We start from the raw sequence: 17,947 nt of genomic DNA on the forward strand, positions 1-17,947 counted from the left end.
TGTCCTCCCCCTTGCCTGCCCCTCCTGCTCTGTGCCCTGCACTTGGGGGCAGTCCCAAGCCCCTGAGCCTATCCAGGTACAGCCCTGGCAAGGCAGGCTCCGCACTTAGGCAGGTGGGAAAGGCATTGGTGACATCATCACCCATCGATACGGAGGACGGGCTCTATACTGGAAGTGGAAGGGCCTGGAGTCGGTCCTGATGCTGCCACTGGCCCTCTGTGTGACCTTGGACAAATCCCTGGCCTTCCTGGGTGGGCCTCAGTTTCTCCTTGTGTATACTGATGCGTCTCGACGGCTCTGGTCGGTAGTGGTCTTGCTCTGGTTCCCCAGGTCCGCTCCCGGGACACCGACGTCATTGCCAGGCAGGGAGGCGCCCGGCCGCGGCGGGGTGGAGCCACGGGTCCCGCCCCGCCCAACCCGTCCAGGTGCTGCCGCCGGAGCCGCCGCTACTGCCACAGCCGCCACGAGGGGCCGCCCGCGCCTCCATCCAAGTCCGGCCCGTGTCCATGGCCTTTCTGACCGCCTGGAAGCGGGCGGTCTCCGGGGAAAGCGACCGCAGGTACCGGGCGGGGGCGGGGACTCGGCGGGAGGCACTGATGGGACTGAGGGGCGTCTGGAGAACAGCCGACGGGAGGGGCAGCTGACGGAACACAGCCCGAGACAGCAGTGTGCGGGCTGCTGGCCGCGGGGTAACGGCCGAAGGGCCCGGGGAGAGAGGCAGCCCAGCCCCTCTCACCCCAGCCCCCCCACGTATCCCTTGCTCGCGTGTTATGGCCCCCAGCAGGGCTGGGCCTGGGGGTGAAGAGATACGCCCCCAACACCCCGGTCCCACCCGAGCCCCGCTTCCGGTGCCACAACCTGTGAGCCACCTGTGAGGGCAACTCAGGTGAGCTGGACCTCGGGCGGGCTGGGAGTCAGGTTTGGGCAGCTACGTCTCTGTCTCGCCTTAGCAGTGTTGCTCACGCACCTGAACCTCCCCAGCGTTGCATGAGCAGAGATAGGGGTACGTGTGCCCGGACAGGTGAGAGCAGATACACTATCCCCCGCCAGGGGTTGTCCACATCTGGGGGCAGCAGTGTGGAGGGAAATCCTGCGTCCCAGTGCCTGTCCATGGTGGAACTGTGTGCACCACAGCTTCTTCAAGGTCAACCCTTCAGGGATGTGTCATTGCCTCCTGTGTGTCACCTCCAACTCCCAGCTGTCCCCACCTCCTGGGTGAGTTGGTTTCTCCAGATGTGTTCTCATGAGAAAGGGGAGAGGGGACAGCCCTGACCTCTCTTCTGAGCTGTGACCCCCAATTTCTTTCCTTTATATATTTAAAGTTCACTCTGCTACTCCCTGGAGAAGGGCAATCTAACTGCCTTCCCAACACCTCCATCTGACTGTCACATGGGCACATCAAACTCGGCAAGCCCCAAATCAAACTTCACATCTTCACCCCCAAACCTGTTCCTCCTCCTGTGTCCCCATGGCATAGTCATCCACCCAGTTGCCCAAGCCTGGAACCTGGGAGTCATCCCTCTCACCTCCCTCCCTCTCCTCCACCCTGGTCTCCAAGTTCTGCTGATTTTATCTTTTTGATGTCTCTCAAAGCTGTTCATTCCCCCTGGACTATTGTAATAGCCCCTAACTTTTCCATTTCCTCCAGTCTTCCCCTTTCCATGCATCCTTCAGACTTGTCTTTTCTAAAGCACAAACCAGACCATGTCATTTTTCTGCTTTAAAGTTCTTCTATGGCTCTCTATCACAGAGGTGAAAGGTCAAGGCTCTCCAGGGGAGAAGCTGTGACCTGCCCAGCCCCGCTTCCCATCACTCTCTGACCCTCACTCTGGTCTGGCTTTGTAGGGCTCTCACAACTGTGCTGGGCTGCTCAGGGCTACTTCTGCCTGGAATGCCATCCTCTACTCCTGACATTCACCCTATAAGATTCAACTTTAGGTGACATCTTTTGTTATTAAAAAAATTTTGTTTTGACTTTTAAAATAAACTTTTAATTCAAGGGTAGCACATATAGAGAAAAGTGTACCCATTGTAAGTGTACAGCTCAATGACTCTTCACAAAGTAACCAGTACCCATGTAACCAGCACCCAGATTAAGACACAGACTATTACCAGCCCCCAGAGTCTCCCTTGTGCCCCACCCAGCTGCAAGCCCCCAAAGGTAACTATTGATACTATCCTGACTTCTAATACCATAGGTTTGATTTGTCTGGGGTTTTTTGTTTTTGTGGGGTTTTTGTTTGTGTGTTTGTTTTAATTGAAGTATAGTTGATTTACAATGTTGTATTAATCAGCAAAGTGATTCAGTTATCCATATGTGTGTGTGTGTATATATATATATATATATATATATTCTTTTTCAGATTCTTTTCCATTATAGGTTATTACAAGATACTGAATATAGTTTCCTATGCTATACAATAGGACCTTGTTGTTTATTTTATATACAGTAGTTTGTATCTGCTAATCCCAAACTCTGAATTTATCCTTCCCCCACCCCCTTTCCCCTTTGGTAACCATAAGTTTGTTTTCTATGTCTGTGAATCTATTTCTGTTTTGTAAATAAGTTCACTTGTATCATATTTTAGATTCCACATATAAGTGATATTATATGGTATTTGTCTTTCTCTGTCTTACTTTAGGTGACCTCTTTTAGAGAAACTTTCTGAGCCCACCCTGAGTCAGGCTCAGAGGCTTTCTGGGCTCCAGCATCTTTGCTTCCCTCTCATGGCTCTCATTCAGTTTTTCAGCAAACATTCTTGGGCACGTACCATGTTCCAGGCATCGTACTAGGTAGTGTGGATATGGTGTTACTTATGACATACAAGCCCCTGCTCTCAGGAGACCACGTTCTAGTGGGAAAGACAGATTAAACAACTAGGCAAATAAATAAGTAAACACCAGAAACCGATGCTGTAAGGCTTAAAATAGAGCCATGTGATAGACAGTAAAATCCATCTTTCCCAGAGCATTCCCTGCAGTGAGGATAGCTCCTGTCAAAGCCTGAGATGTGTCTGAGGAGCAGAAAGGTGTGTGTGTTGTTGAGGATCCCTGCCTGTTGGGATCCAGGAGGCAGGCTGCCCAGAAGAGGGCCAAGTTTGGATTTCATTGTGTGTTGGGAGCCACTAGAGGGCGTTAAAGAGGGGACTCATATTTAAAGATGATCCAGCTACCCCATGGAGAAAGGATTTTAACGCTGGGGCATGGTCACCCCTCTCTGTCTCCCCACCACATATGGAGAGGGGATGGGGTTCATCTGCCCCCATGTCCCCGAAGCCCAGCACAGAATGCTTCGGTTTTGATGAGAACCTGGGGGGATGATTTCTGAGGAGGGTGAGATCACAGTTGGGGTGCTGAGGAGCGGCTGGGTTTACATGGATTTCTTGCCTGCCTGCCCTCCTGTAAGAACCCAGCTGTGCTCTGTCCTGCAGGCACCCTGCGTGCTGCAGTGTAGTTGAGGGCCTGAACACATGTACCTTTCTACTTCAGCTGGAACTTGCTGGACACAAATACTCAGAGAATTCTGACTCCCAGTCGCCCTCACAAGATCTCACACCTGGGACAACAAACCAGGTCTCCTTTCTCTCAGCTCGGGACCTGTGACTTCTCCACCCTCAGGCCTCACCCACCACGCTGCCTGTCTCCCAAAGCCTGGCTGAGGGGTGAAGGGCTTGGGAGGGTGCTCGGCCCCTGCTCTGCCACTTACATACTGGCTCTATGACCCTGATTCAGTCGCCTGACCCATGTGAGCCTTAGTTTACTCAGCTATAAAATAGTAGCTACTTACCAAGTGGCGGAAGACCTGGTGAAGCCACACTGGTAAAGGACCTAACAAAAAGCCACCGAGCATATTCAGTGACCAGTAAATGTGAATTCACTGGTACGAGGGAATCTTCCTTCTGAGGTATTTGCATTGAACAGAGGGGATTCAGAATGGTTTGGGAGCCAATGGTGGGATTCCAGGCACCAGGACTGGGTAGCCAGGGACTGTTAGGAGAGGGAAATGATGCCTGTGCATCTTAAGATGGGGATGGCCACCTACTCGGCCTACAAACAGGGTCCCTTCCCAGTCATACCAGTAGCCCCTGCCCCCACCCCATGGCTGCTCCCATAAGAGACAGCACCAGGATCAGAGGGGCAAGTGTAGGCAGGCAGAACGCTTTTTTAAAATAAATTAATTCATTTCTTTATTTATTTTGGCTGTGTTGGGTCTTCGTTGCTGCACGCAGGCTTTCTCTAGTTGCGGTGAGCGGGGGCTGCTCTTCGTTGCGGTGCGCGGGCTTCTCACTGTGGTGGCTTCTCTTGTTGCCGAGCACAGGCTCTAAGTGAGTGGGCTTCAGTATCTGTGGCACGCAGTCTCAGTAGTTGTGGCTCGCAGGCTCTAGAGCGCAGGCTCAGTAGTTGTGGCGCACGGGCTTAGTTGCTCTGCGGCATGTGGGATCTTCCCAGACCAGGGCTGGAACCCATGTCCCCTGCGTTGGCAGGTGGATTCTCAACCACTGCACCACCAGGGAAGTCCAGGCAGAACGCTTTTGAGAGAGTAATTCAGTGGTAGAGCTTGTAGGAGGGAGGGGCCGCCCCAAGAATGGAGGGGCCCTGCTGAAGAGGCTGGGGGCCTGCTGGGCTGTTGTTGGAAGATTTCTTGCTCTTGGTTTGAGTCTGAGCTCAAGGAGCTCTCAGATGCCTCCAGGTAGGGAGTTTCGAATTTGGTGACTGGAATCCTTGGGCAGCTATGGGGTCCCTTCCTTGGGACTGGATGTGGACTCAAGGCCAGTGCTGAGTTTTCACCTCAGATCCTGTGAGCTGAGGCATCTGTGATCACCAGACTCATGATTTAAAATTCCAAATGTCTATGATGTTGAAGCTACTGACCCCAGGATTCTGATTTACCCCCTGTTGCTGAGGGCAGCTGCATGGAGTAGGAGAGGGCTCTGGTGTGGGAGGCACAATGTGGTCCCTCAGATCCTCAACCCCTGGTGAGGATACCATGGGAAAACTCCAAGTAACCTTTGTCCCCCTTTGTCAGTTATGGAGGGATTCTGACTTGGGGTATTTTTGGTCCTTTCTTGAGGTCAATGGAAAATAGATTATTTAGGGTGCAATTTCAGTTCTGCCAGCATGCCACATTTCCTGAAATCTCTTCAATCTGTAGCTCTAGTTGCTTGAGTTGCTTTGTCCTTCCCCTGAAAATTTCTGCCTCTCAGCTCAGTTTCTGTCTGTGGTCAGCTCCATTCTCTCCTAATGCTCACCTACTTCTCTACTCAATGCAAGACAGGGATGCCAGCCGTTTCCAAGCTCACGTCCTGGGACAGTAAGACAAAGCAGTGGAAAGTCCTCTGGAGCCACACAGGTTGATTTTGAATCCTGACTCCGGGCCTTTCTACCAGTGTGACCTTGGACAGGTTGTTTAAGTTCTCTGCGCCTCAGTTTCTTCATCTGTAAAGTGAGGGTAATGGTAGGACTTGCCTCACAGGGTTGTTGTGAGGACTGCATGAATTAGTTTATGCAAAGCACAGAGGACCGTCCTTGACACATAGTCGGTACTATACCCAAGAGTGTTACTGATTATTATGATTAGTCTCCCCAGGCCAGGAGAGAAAGGGGCTTCTCCACCAGCTCTAATATGAAAAAGCTCAGGGAAGTATTCCAATTGGCTCTTCTTTAACCAACCACTGTGTCCTGAGAGGTGGGGTCAAGGAAGAGAACGCACCTTCCGTTCAGCCACTGGGGCAGGAGAGGAGAGGAGGAGAAACAGTTCTCTAAAAACAAGTGGGTGGCAGGGAAGGGTTCAGGGCGGGGAGGGTTGTAGCATCCATGTTGGCCACATGGCAGGCCTTAAAATAAAGCCATAGTTTCATGAAGTACCCAAATTATGATTTCCTTGGAGCACCGCTGACCATCTGTCTCAGTCTTCCAGCTGTTGTTGACCCCCTGGGAGCTGGGAACTAGTCCCTTATGAACCCTGCTTGGGACCTGTGCCACGCACCACCCCCTGCGATTGTGGCTTTGCCAGCCCTAGTCCCATTCTCTCCATGACTACCACCACCTCCCTGGCCTGGAGAGGGTGTAGGCTCTTTGCTTTATCACCCCATCCCAAGGGTGGGACAGACCTTTCCCCTAATTCCCTACCACTTGACTAGGACCAGGCTGTAACTTTTAAGGCCACCTTGGGATGCAAGGAATGAGCAACTGAATTTTATGATTCTGTGGCTTCTCTCCAAGCCCCTCAACCATCCTGGAAGGAGCCTTCCTGCAGAACTTCTACTTCTGGGAGGGCCCAATGTATGTCTTCCAGCATCTTCCCTCCCGAGAGAGGAGGAAATTTCTGCCTTAACCAAGACAACCAAGCCTTCCTTTCCTTTCTCAAGATCAGCCCTTTCCCAGGTGAACGGCAGTGCAGAAATCTACTGCTTTCAGGTAAAATCCTTTGCCCAGCCTACTAACTGGCTGGTTATATTATAACCCAGACAATTATATTAGGAATTATGACAGTGGGTGGGACATCAGGCACCCATCCAGGTAGACCTGGGTCTGGTCTATTCCTCTTTTTTTTTTTAGATGTTGGGGATAGGAGTTTATTAATTAATTAATTAATTTTTGCTGTGTTGCGTCTTCGTTTCTGTGCGAGGGCTTTCTCTAGTTGTGGCAAGTGGGGGTCACTCTTCATCGCGGTGCGCGAGCCTCTTACTGTCGCGGCCTCTCTTGTTGCGGAGCACAGGCTCCAGACGTGCAGGCTCAGTAGTTGTGGCTCACGGGCCTAGTTGCTCCGCGGCATGTGGGATCCTCCCAGACCAGGGCTCGAACCCGTGTTCCCTGCATTAGCAGGCAGATTCTCAACCACTGCGCCACCAGAGAAGCCCTGGTCTATTCCTTTTGATTTCCTTTTTCCCCCATCAGACAAAGTTTGTCCGTGCATGTTCCCTCCCACAGCCTCAGGTGTTCCCCTTACCCCCTCGCGGAGTTGCCCTACAATACCCACCCCCTGTAAAAATTCATCTCCAGCTAAGAAACAGCCTCCCCCAGATAGAGCATCCAAGTGTCAGATTGAAGTAACTCTGCTCTCTTTCCAAGAAAATTGCTGGGTGGGTACTTCCTTTATATCAGTGACTGAAGGGCACACCCAAGCACTGTCCCTGAGTGCAGGCCAGGCCACTCAAAGGGGGATGGAGGCTCCCCAGGCTCTGAGGACAGCACTGCACTCAAATCGTCACCGTTCTCCACCTGCACTTGCCCCTGCTCCCTCCAGCCACAGCTTCTCTCCCCGACACCCTCTTAACTAGGCCCCTGCCTCCAGAAGACCTTGTGCCCTTCAACTCTGCTGCCTCAGTGATCTGTAATAACAGCGAGATCTGCCCTTGGCTGTGCCCTGACTTGACATGCATCATCATCTTCGATGCACCACAACTCTGACCGGGAGCCCTGTTGTCTCCAATTCTAATAGATGAGGAAATTGAAGCCTCCTCATACTTTCTCAAATGCATAGACATTGGGGTTTTCTTTTTAGTACTGGATGTGTAATTTTGTATTCTGCTTTTCTCATATTTTTCCACCTTTTCAAAAACTCATTCATGCAATAAATATTTATTGAGCACCTACTGTGTGCCAGGCACTGTTCTGGGCACTGAAAATATGTTAGAGAACAAAGCTGGAAAAAAAACCGAAAACAAACTCTTCTCTTGTGGAGTGTAGAATTTAGTAGGGAGAGACAGAGACTAAACGAATAAGCAAAATATACAGGATGTCAGATAACAAGTGCTATGGAAAAAATAATGCAGGGCAAAGGAACTGGGAGAATGAGTGTGATGGTTCCATTTTAAACAGAATGGTCAGGGAAGGCCTCACAGAGAAGGTAACATTTGAGCTAAGTCCTGAAGGAGGTGAGGGACTAATCATGTGAATATCTGCAGGAAGAGCATTCCAGGCACAGGGAACAGGAAGTGCAAAGGCACACTCCTGACGTGGGAGCGTGCCTGACATATTTGGAGAAGAGCAAGGAGGCCAGTGTGGCTGAATAAGAGAGTAAAGGGAGATGATATCAGAGAGAGAGATGGGGGTGCACGGCATCCAGGCCTGGTGGCCAAGCGAAGACTTTAACTTTTGCACTGAGCACGATGGGAAGCCAGTGCAGAGGTGTGAACAGGAGCGTGACATGATCTGATCAAGTGGGTCTGGTGCTGTGTAGAGAGTAGACAATAAGGGGACAAGGGTAAGAGCAGAGAAAACAATTAGGAGACAATGCAGTAATCCAGGCAAATAACTTCTCTATAAATTTAATATCTGCAGAATAGTTCACCCTACAAATTCACTATAATTCACTGAACTAATTCCTTATTTTTTTAAATATATATATATTTATTTATTTTTGGCTGCGTTGGGTCTTTGTTGCTGCACACGGGCTTTCTCTAGTTGCGGTGAGCGGGGGCTACTCGTCATTGTGGTGCACAGGCTTCTCATTGCAGTGACTTCTCTTGTTACGGAGCACAGGCTCTAGGTGCGTGGGCTTCAGTAGTTGTGGCTCGCGGGCTGTAGAGTGCAGGCTCAGTAGTTGTGGCACACGGGGACCAGGGCTCGAACCCGTGTCCCCTGCACTGGCAGGCGGATTCTCAACCACTGCGCCACCAGGGAAGTCCCTGAACTAATTCCTTATTGATGGGCATTTAGGTTATTTCCAGCTGTATATTATAGGAAACACTATGATGAACATCAATGTACAATAAATCTTTGTGTCTGATTGTTTCTTAAGACATGTTTGCTACCCAGGTGTTACTGGTCATCTTTTTGAGGCTTTCAGCCCCTAATTCCAGTTGCCCTTCAGAAAGCCAGTGCCACTTTCTACTCCCACCAGCAGTGAGTGAGGTAGCACATTTGCCCTGAGGGCATGTAGTAGGTGTCCAATGGATGCTGCTCTGTCCTTCTGGACCTGGCCAGGTCTGGGTGCACATCATAGGGGAAATGCCTCTTCTCTGGACAGCCTTGCGTAGTTCCAAAGCTCTTTTGGGTTCATTTGCTTATTTAATGCTCACGACAGTCTTGTTATCCCTGCTTTATGGGTGAGGAAACTAAAGCTCAAAGAATAATGATAAGGCCCCATTCTAAGAGCTTTATGTATTTTATCTCGTTTAATCCTTACAGCAACCCAGTGAGGTTGGTGCGATCAACATCCCCATTTCAGAGATGCAGTGCAGGGTGTCGGGGGGGGGGGGGTATAAGCCCTGGCTTGCAAACCTGCTCTCTGAACCGTTCCCTGCCCTGCCGCAAGCTAGTAGGATGACTGACTTGCTTGGGGCTGCGGAGCAAGGACATGGTGGGGCAGGAGTCCAGCCAGATCTTCCTGGTCCTGCAGCCCAAGTTCTAACCTCTGACGGGATGCCACTCGATGCCAGAAACCCTTCGTTAGCATTCTGTATCTTCTTTTCACTCAGAATTGTTCTTGGTCCTTTGTGCCTGACTGGAGGCTCCTTTCTTAGACCCACCCTTGGCAGCTCCTGGAGACCAGACTTTCATAAAAGAGCTCAGATCCCAGAACTGAGAACATCAGAGCAGGGAGGGTCCTTGACTTCCTGGTGCAATCTTCTCTCCCTTTTATATTTGGTAGGGAGAGAGAAACTAAGGGCCAGAGTGAAGCAGTAACTTGTCTGAGGTTCACAGCTAGTAGGGGCCAGAGTCCTTGAGGAGGAAGGGGGCCGGCCCAAGGAGCAGGCCTCGTGCTCCCTAAGGGCCTGTCTCCAGGGAATATTGAAGAACTGTGACTGGTTCAGCCCTCTTCCAGGGCCCTTTGTGGATGGGCCTGTTTACTTGTGAATTATTAACGAGCCCAAGCCTGTAGCCTGCTGGGTGGGGCTCACTCACTTTAAGAAAACCTGCTTTACAGCCACTGGGAGGGCTCTAGGGTCTGAGGTGGATAGTTCTGGGCTTTAGAGACAGTGGGGGTGGGGCTGGGGGGTGGAGGCTTTCTCCAGGGAGAGGTCTGGAGAAAGGCACTGAGAATAGGGAAGGGGACAAGGGGTCACCCAAGTAATGCTCAGTAAGCATTACTACCAGCACCCCTGAGAGGTTGGCACTATTATCCCAGGTTTACAGATGGAAGACTGAGATTCAGAGAGAACTGACTTCACAGCTTAAGCTCCTTCTACGATGGCATCACTTTTCACATGCTCACACCCCTATTTCTGTGACACACACACACACACACACACATTTCCACACATTTTCTCTACAGGATAGAATTGAGACCTGGTTTAAGATATGGCTAGACCTGAGTCCAAGTCACACTTGGTCCAAGCCTCAGTCTTCTCATCTGTAGGATGGGAGATAAAGCTACTATGGAGCTTTCTGGAGCATTCTGAGGAGGTTTCACTAAACAGATACTTATTGAAGACCTTCTTCTTTTCTTTTTTAAATCTTTTTAAATTTGGCCAGGCTATGCAGCTTTCGGGATCTTAGTTCCCTGACCAGGGATCAAACCCGGGCCCTGACAGTGAAAGCACCAAGTCTTAACCACTGGACCACCAGGGAATTTCCTGAAGTCCTTCTTAAGCTGAGAGATGGTATTGGTGAAAACAGTCTATATTGAGATGTCTCAGGGCCACTGAGAAGTGCAGTGAGCCCAGTGGTTTGTTCTTACACGCTGGGGAGAAGATGAGAGAGGAAAACAGGCCTCGCATCTCCCAGGCACCAAGCACCAGAAAAAAAGGTCCCCTGGCAGGGGAGGAGGGAACCCAGGACTCAGGATGCTCTCCTGGTCCCCTGGGAATGAGCAGGTGACCTGAGCAGGGTCACTGGGGTTGGGAGGCAGAAATAATGGTGACTCACAGGCTCCCCAGGGTTGGGGCTAGGAAGGAGCTCTTGGGAGCCGGGAACTACCCAGGTGGAACCCTCAGGAGGGGTGGGCCACTCTGATGCTCTGACTCACCAGGCGAGTGGCCCCAGCATCACTGCCACCGTTGTGGCATGGGCAGAGTTCCAGCTCTGAAGGCAAAGCGGAGCCTCAGTTTTCCTCTGTAGAAGGGGGAGAATAATAGCATCTACCTTGGCACTGTCACCGCCATCGTCAGGGCACTTATGTAACACCATAAGCACATGCTAGGCACCATCCTGGGCATTTTACACATAATGCTTAATCCTCACAATGACCCTTTGAAGCAGGCAGTACTTCCATCTTACTGATGAGGAAACTGAGGCTCAGAGAGGTGGTTAAAAGTGTGCATTAAACGAGATAATCCACGTTACATATTTAACATGTGTGGCACATAATAAGCCTTCGATGAATATCAGTCATTATTATAATCATTACCTCAGAGGAAAATGGTAAAGTGCTAGGCTCAGTGTTAAAGTTTTTGGTGATTAGTTAGGCACTTATACAGAGATGTCAGACCAGGCCCTACCCTCCAGAAGGTCCCAGTCTGATGGCAGAGACAGTCACATACAAACCTCACTCCACCCCCACCCTACACAGATGGTGTTCACCCAGGGTGATAGGGGAGGTCAAAGTGGGTTAGAGCAGTGTGTGCCCGGGAAGCCCCTGACCCATCTAGGGAGGAAGGGCTTCCTGGAAGAGGAGGCATCTGAACTGAAAACTGCAGGGTGAGTAGGAGCTTTCGCACAGGGCAGGATTTTAATAAATGTTGGTCAAATACAGTAAAGATTTACTTTGAAGCTAATGTAGCATAAACCTTCAGAACTCCTTACTCACCTGGCCCCTCCCAAGGCTCTGGGAGGACCCTGGCAATTTTATTTTGGTAAATTTGTATTTTTTTTTAAAAAAAGAAGCCTTTCAATTGTACGATTTTGGATCATCCCTTGGTTAAATGAATGAATAATATGTGACAAGGAAGAAGGTGTGTTCCAGGCAGAGGGAACAGTATGTGCAAATGCCTAGAGACCTGAAAGTGCCTGGCATGTGATAAGACCCCCCAGCCCCCCACCGCCAGCCTCCTCACCCAGGCTCCTCTTTACACACAGTGCTGGTCTTCTCACCAGCTTCACAAACTCCAGCTGTCCTCAGTGTACCTTTGCCCACTTCCATGCTTTTTCATCCATGTACCCATCTGGTACATCCTTTCTACAACTTCATTGTGTATAAATAATACAAACTTCAAGGCTCAACTCTGTCCACCTTCTCCAGGAAGCCCCCAGCCTATATAGCACTCTCCCTTATCTGGACTTCTGCAGATGACAGTGGATGTTATCATAGCCCACTCCTTGTAGTTAATTATCTTTTCCATGCTTATGTCAGAATCCCAGAGGTGGGATAACCCTTGCTAGTGAGCACCTGGCTCTGCTCACATATGGACAGCATAAGAACTCACTACCTTTCTAGACAACCTGTTTAGATTTAAACAGTAATCCCCTAAACCTCTCCCCTCTGCCACCAGGCCCAATCTGCCTGGCTCTCCCAGGACCTAGTCCAAGCCCTCTTTCTATCATGGCTGCTTCTACAGACTCCTCCTGTTTCCTTTTCTAACATCCTGGAGCTCAGGGCAGATCCAGGGGTGCTGGAGTCCCTCCTCCTTCTGTCCCCTGCCTTTGTGAAGGGACAGCTCTAATGGCAGCCACGTGCTCTGATGAGTCATGATTAAGAGCATCTGGGGCCTGGACGTGGTAGCTGGTTAACTCTTCATGGGCCAGTGGCTCTTCTGCCAGGAGACCAGGTCGGCTTCAACCCTGGTCCTAGACATATACCTTAGGGCTGGGCACACAGTAGGCATCTGAGGAGTGTTATGGGTGACCCCACATAGGCCCTGGGGATTCAGGGGAGAGGGGACCCAGAAGGCAAGGGTGTGCACTTTGGAGTCAGGAGGGTTGAGTTCCAATCACGACTTGCCGTTTTTTTAGGTGAGTGGCCTTGGGCAAGTCACGTGAACTCTGTACCTTAGTTTCCCCATCTGTAAAATGGCAGCTATGGGGACTATTTGAGGAGGCGAGTGTGAACTGCTGGCTAGCAGCGAGTGCTAAACCGCGTTATTTTCTGCCTTCTGGTCTCCTGCAAACACAGTCAAGCTGTGGACAGGTGGGTGGGATTAAAATCCAAGCCTGACTCTGGAGGCCATGTCTTTCTTTGCATGAATGCCTCCGACCCGATGCAGTAGGATGATGAAGGGCTTGGGTCGGGGGCGGTGAGAGTGGCAGGGAGGTGGACCTCAGGCCTAGGAGAACTTCCCGGGACCACACTGGTGGGGCTCCTTAGGAAGGAGCGAGCCCCCGCTCTCGGGGGCATGGGCTGGGCAGACCTTGGGCGCCCAGGGGTCTTACCCGTCAAAGCGGAGGTGGGGCGGGGGCGCCTTCCGCTGGCGGGCAGGCCCCAAGCAGCCCCCGCCCGCTGCTGGGCCCGCGTCTGCGGTCGGCCTCGGGCGGGCGGCGGCCTGGCCCCACTGCGCAGGTGGGCAGACCGAGGCCCGGCCCTGCCCCGCCGCCTTCCCCGCCCCCGGCGCTCCCCTCCCCGGCCGGCGCGTCCGCGGCTCGGCGGCACAGCGCCCGCTCTGGGTTCCGGCGGCAGCACCTGGGCCGCGGCTGGCGTCCGCGGGGGCACGCTGTCCGCCCCCCTCGGCGATGACCACGGCCGGCTCCCCGGGCGCCGTGCCGGCAGGGTAAGTGCGCTGCGGAGCGGCCCCGGAGGGCGCGGGCGGGGCGGGGCGGGGGGCGGCGCCGGGCCTGGCCTCCCGCGAGGCCCGCACTGCGGCTTCCAGCCTCTGCGGGGCGGCACCGCGACCCCCGCCCCTCCCGGCCTCCGGGTGCTGCCGCCGCCACCTTCGGAGAGCGGGGAGGGGGCTGCGCGGGGACGGTGGAGGCCCTGGGCACCGTGGGTCGGTCGGTCACTCCCCGCTGGGTCCCAACTTTGTTAGGAAGCTGTGGCCACAGCCGAGTCAGAGCCTCCTTCCTCCGCTCGTGGCGTTTACATCTCCACACCTGTGGGTGGGCTCTTATTGTCACTTCCGAAACAGGTGAGGAAACTGAGCAGTAGCTCTTAAATGACTTGTCTTAGGTCTCCCAGGAGGTGAGAAGTGGGCCTGGGATTTGAACCCAGCGATGCCAGACAGTTCTTCATGTTCGGGGATATTCGGAGGAGTTAAAAGACTAAGATAGGAACTGGCCCGGCCCACCGGGCACAACCGGAACAGGGGTAGTAAAGGTGGGTGTTGTCACTTTCAACGTGGCACTTCTGCTCATCCTCACCCCACCCCGTTGAGGAACCCTGTAGGACCCCTACACCGCCCCTGTAGCAGTGACAGCTGCCAGCTGCTGGGAGACCTGGAGCAACTCTGCCATTCCTGGACCCCCGTGGATAGGGGCTGGGAGCCCTGCTGCTGGGAGCGGGCACTGCTAGGAGGTTGCTGGGTGGAGATCCTGCGCAGGTGAGCTGGGAGGGCTGCCGTTCTGCCTGGAGCCTCACCACCAGGGACAATATTTGCCTAGGGCCTCAGGGCTAACACATGAACAGGGAGGTGACTCGGCTGGTGCCAGCTGTCAGCTGGAGGCCTCCACAGGGCCTGTGTGTGTCCCAGGCTGAGGGCTTGGAAGTTGGGTGGCCGGTGGACACCCTGGCCTGGGGGAGGGTTGCCTGGTGAGTCAGGCAGTGTTTTGTATGACATCGACCAAGTCCTTTATCCTCCCTAGACTTCTGGTCCCTCCTTTGGAAAATACAGGGAGGCTGGGCTGGCTGCTCCCTTCCTTCTCTGGGCTGGTCTTTGTAAATCTGGAAGCTGGTTAAATCCCTTCTGCCCAGTCCTGAGCACCACCCCATTGGGCCCAGAAAAATGGTTTCCAGGAGAGAAGGCAGGCATGGAGCAGGGCACCTATTAAAGAATCCTGAACTCCCAGACTAGACCCCTCATTCATCCTTCTTCCTTGCACACTCACATCCCTGACTGAGTCCTCTCTACAACCCAGGGCTCCTCTGGCCCCTCCTTGGGCCTCCAGGGCAATGAGCCTGCCCTTCTAGCACTGGCAGGTCATCCTCACACTAAACCATACCTACCCACCTGCGTGCCCTCCAGGTCCATCTGTCCCTGGCCCTGTTCAGTGCCATTCTGGTGGGGTCTGAGCAGAGCAGGAGCAAAGCAGTTCCACCTTCACCATAGACACTCATTCAGTCAGTCAACAAACACTCCCAGGCCTGCTCTGGGCCCAGCCCCATGTGTGAGGCTCAGTGGTGAAAAGACCAACATTTAAATCTCCTCCACTTTAAAAATTATGAAATATTTTCAGCCTTCAGAAGAATATCACAAATAATAAAATGAACTCCATGCCCTTGCCAGCAAGCTTTTTCAGATGTTAACATTGTGCCCTGTTTATTTCATATTCTTTGTAAGACATAAAGCATCCCTGTGGACCAGCCCACCCTTCCGTCTACAGAGATAGTCACCATCCTGAATTTTGGTTTTACCATTTCTCTGTCTGTTTTTATTCTTTTGCTGAGTATGTATAAGCCTAAAAAATGCGTAGCTCTTTAAATTTTTTCTGTAAATGGAGTCATATAGCACAAATCATTCTGCAGCTTGCTTTTTCTCACTCAGCTTCAGGTTACTGAGATTTAGCTCTCTTGATCCTTGAAGCCCTGGTCCCCACTTGCCTTGAAGTATGATATGCCACCTGATGTAGAGACCATCATTTATTTATTTATCCAGCCTTCTTGGTGAACACTGAGGTGGTTCCCAGTGTCTTGTTATTCAAACATTGAATATTCTTGAATGATTGTCCTTTGCACATATGTGAGCGTTCTTCCATGTTGCCAGGTAGGAGTGGAATTGCTGGGATTTTACAGGATATGTGCGCTCAATCTTTTAAAGTTACTTAGTTTCATTATAAAAGTAGTGCCGCTCGGTAAAAGAAATGATGGAAATACATAATCTTAGGGAAAAAAATTTGCTAATGTTTCCCGAATACTTCCTATTGTGCTTTCCACTGTCTCAGTCATTCTTCCCAGCAACCCTGGGAGGTAGGTCATTCCCATTTCATTGATGAGGAAACTGAGGCTCATAGAGGTTAAAGAACCTTCCCACGTTTCTCCAACAAGTGATTGCTGAGCTGCAGCTTGAGTCCAGGGTTGTCTGCTTTCAAAACTCCACGCTACCTAGGCCACACCACATCACTCCCTGCCACGTGGTACTCACGTTATGCACAGCTAAGCGGGACTCTGGGAGCAGAGTCACAATCGTATTTGCAATTTAGAAAGGTCACTGTGGATGTGACAGATCCCCATGGACAGGTTGCCTTACCCCCTGAGCCAGAAGTTCCCCCTGAATGCTGGAAGGAAGTAAAAGCCAGCTCTGATTCCAGTCAGCTCTCTGAGTGACTGCCTCGCCCTGCCTCCACTGCCCCACCCATCTCACCCTGACTGGGATCCGGGTAGGAGGGCTTCCTGTCTCCAGCGGAGAAGAGGGTCCCCCAGCTCTGCCCATCAGACACTGAGGTAGTGGTTTACAGGCAGACCACCGTGGGGAGGTGGGAGGAAAGGGGAGTGGGGTGGCCCTCTTCTCACTTTGGCTTCAAGCCCCCTCCCCCACTACACTAAAGTTCCTGGTGTTAGTCGTTACCAGCCATGCTCCACGCTCCACCCTGCTCAGCATCCTCCCCATACCAGAGTTTCCACCCGGCACAGCAAAGAGGACACCATCACCACTTGGGAGCCCAGGAATATTTTGGCCTGGGCCCCGGCAGGGTGGCTTGGAGCAGAAAGGCCTTAAAGACATGGGGACAGCCTGCAGAGAAGTGGGGACCTCAGTCACAGCCAGGGGAGGGTAATGGTTTGGCAGGTTGCTTTTGCAGAAAGTATTTCTGTCTTCTCCCAGGTTCCTGGGAGGAGGACATCAGGTTCCTGTCTTCACTGTCTTCACTTATCTATCAAATGCAGATAAGAACATCTGGCTCTTGGGGCTGGTGGGAGGACTGAGTGAAATAATGCAATCATCAATTTAGATAACTTGAAGTGATATTCTCGTAGTGGTGATAGGTGTTTGTTCATGCTATTATTAGGTCAAATGGGGCCAATGTCCCCAGCCTGCCTGAGCTCCCCAGCCAGCTGGGATGCCCCCATCCCACCCGTACACTTACAGGCCTTCCAGAGCCTCTGTCTTCTCCACCTGCCCCATGATGGCCTGTGCCCCCTCCTCACTATGGTATCATGCCTCCAGCCCTTTGCTCACACTCTTTTCCTCTTCTGGGACTTCCTTCTCCATCTTGTCCTCAGTTCAGGGCCATCTTATCCAGAAAGCTTCCTTGACGGCACCCCCCTCACTTCCGGGCCTCCCCAGCCCCCAGTGACCCCCATGATCACGGCCCTGATGGCTCTGGCCATCACTGTAGCCCTCAAGGGCAGGCCCACGTCTGGGTCCAGTTTCTTTCCCCAGAGTCCAGCCCCAGGCCTGGCCCAGAGCCAGAGATGGGTGGATGTTTGTGGCAGGGAAGAAATCAGCTCCAGGGCTGCCCCAAAGCAGCTGCCCGTCTGGAGAGGTCACCGCAGACCCACCTCATGACAGTTAAGGGGAAGTGGCGCTGGGGCTGCCAGGGGAGGGACTATGCGTCTCTGTGCTGTCTGTGCATCTTTCCCTCCAGGTAGACCAAGGAGGCAGAACCTCTTGACTGGGTTGGAGGTGGGGGTGGGAGCGGGGTGTGCGCAGAAGTGGGAGGTAGGCTCTCGACTCTGGAATTGTTTAGAGATGGGCAGAAGCCAGGACAATGGACTTGACTTCCTGGGGCTGAGCTGGTGGGCACTGGCTCAGGCAGTAACGGGTTAGAACCCACGCTTAGGCCTGTGACCTTGGCCAAGTCACCTGTCTTCTGTGCCTCAGTCTCCTCATCTGCAGTGGAGGTAATAACCCCACTCCACAAGGCTTTGTGAGGGCTCACGGAGAGCACGCCAGTTAAATGCCTGGGGCAGTAGGTACTCACTGCCTTTTCATTGATTCATGCAACAGAGACAGTGGAATGAACACCACTCACTAGGCTAAGC

General features: G+C 52.3%; 1 protein-coding gene across 9 annotated transcripts in view; it reads left to right on the forward strand.

The window, feature by feature from the left end:
- The first annotated feature begins 410 nt into the window (after window positions 1–410).
- Window positions 411–17,947, forward strand: part of TTC39A (tetratricopeptide repeat domain 39A) — a 52,717-nt gene continuing 35,180 nt past the window's right edge. For 4 of the 9 annotated variants that reach the window (XM_049700129.1, XM_033435548.2, XM_033435549.2 and 1 more), the window contains exon 1: window positions 416–559. In XM_049700129.1, coding sequence (XP_049556086.1) covers window positions 507–559 — 53 coding nt within the window. In that variant the 5' untranslated portion in view covers window positions 416–506. Of the gene's footprint in view, window positions 560–592; window positions 887–12,420; window positions 13,587–13,717; window positions 14,129–17,947 lie in introns of those variants that run through there. The other 5 variants (XM_033435546.2, XM_033435543.2, XM_033435545.2 and 2 more) reach the window with 5 other exon arrangements.

This window comes from Orcinus orca, chromosome 1, assembly GCF_937001465.1.
Source record: "Orcinus orca chromosome 1, mOrcOrc1.1, whole genome shotgun sequence".
NCBI classification, from domain to species: domain Eukaryota; kingdom Metazoa; phylum Chordata; class Mammalia; order Artiodactyla; family Delphinidae; genus Orcinus; species Orcinus orca.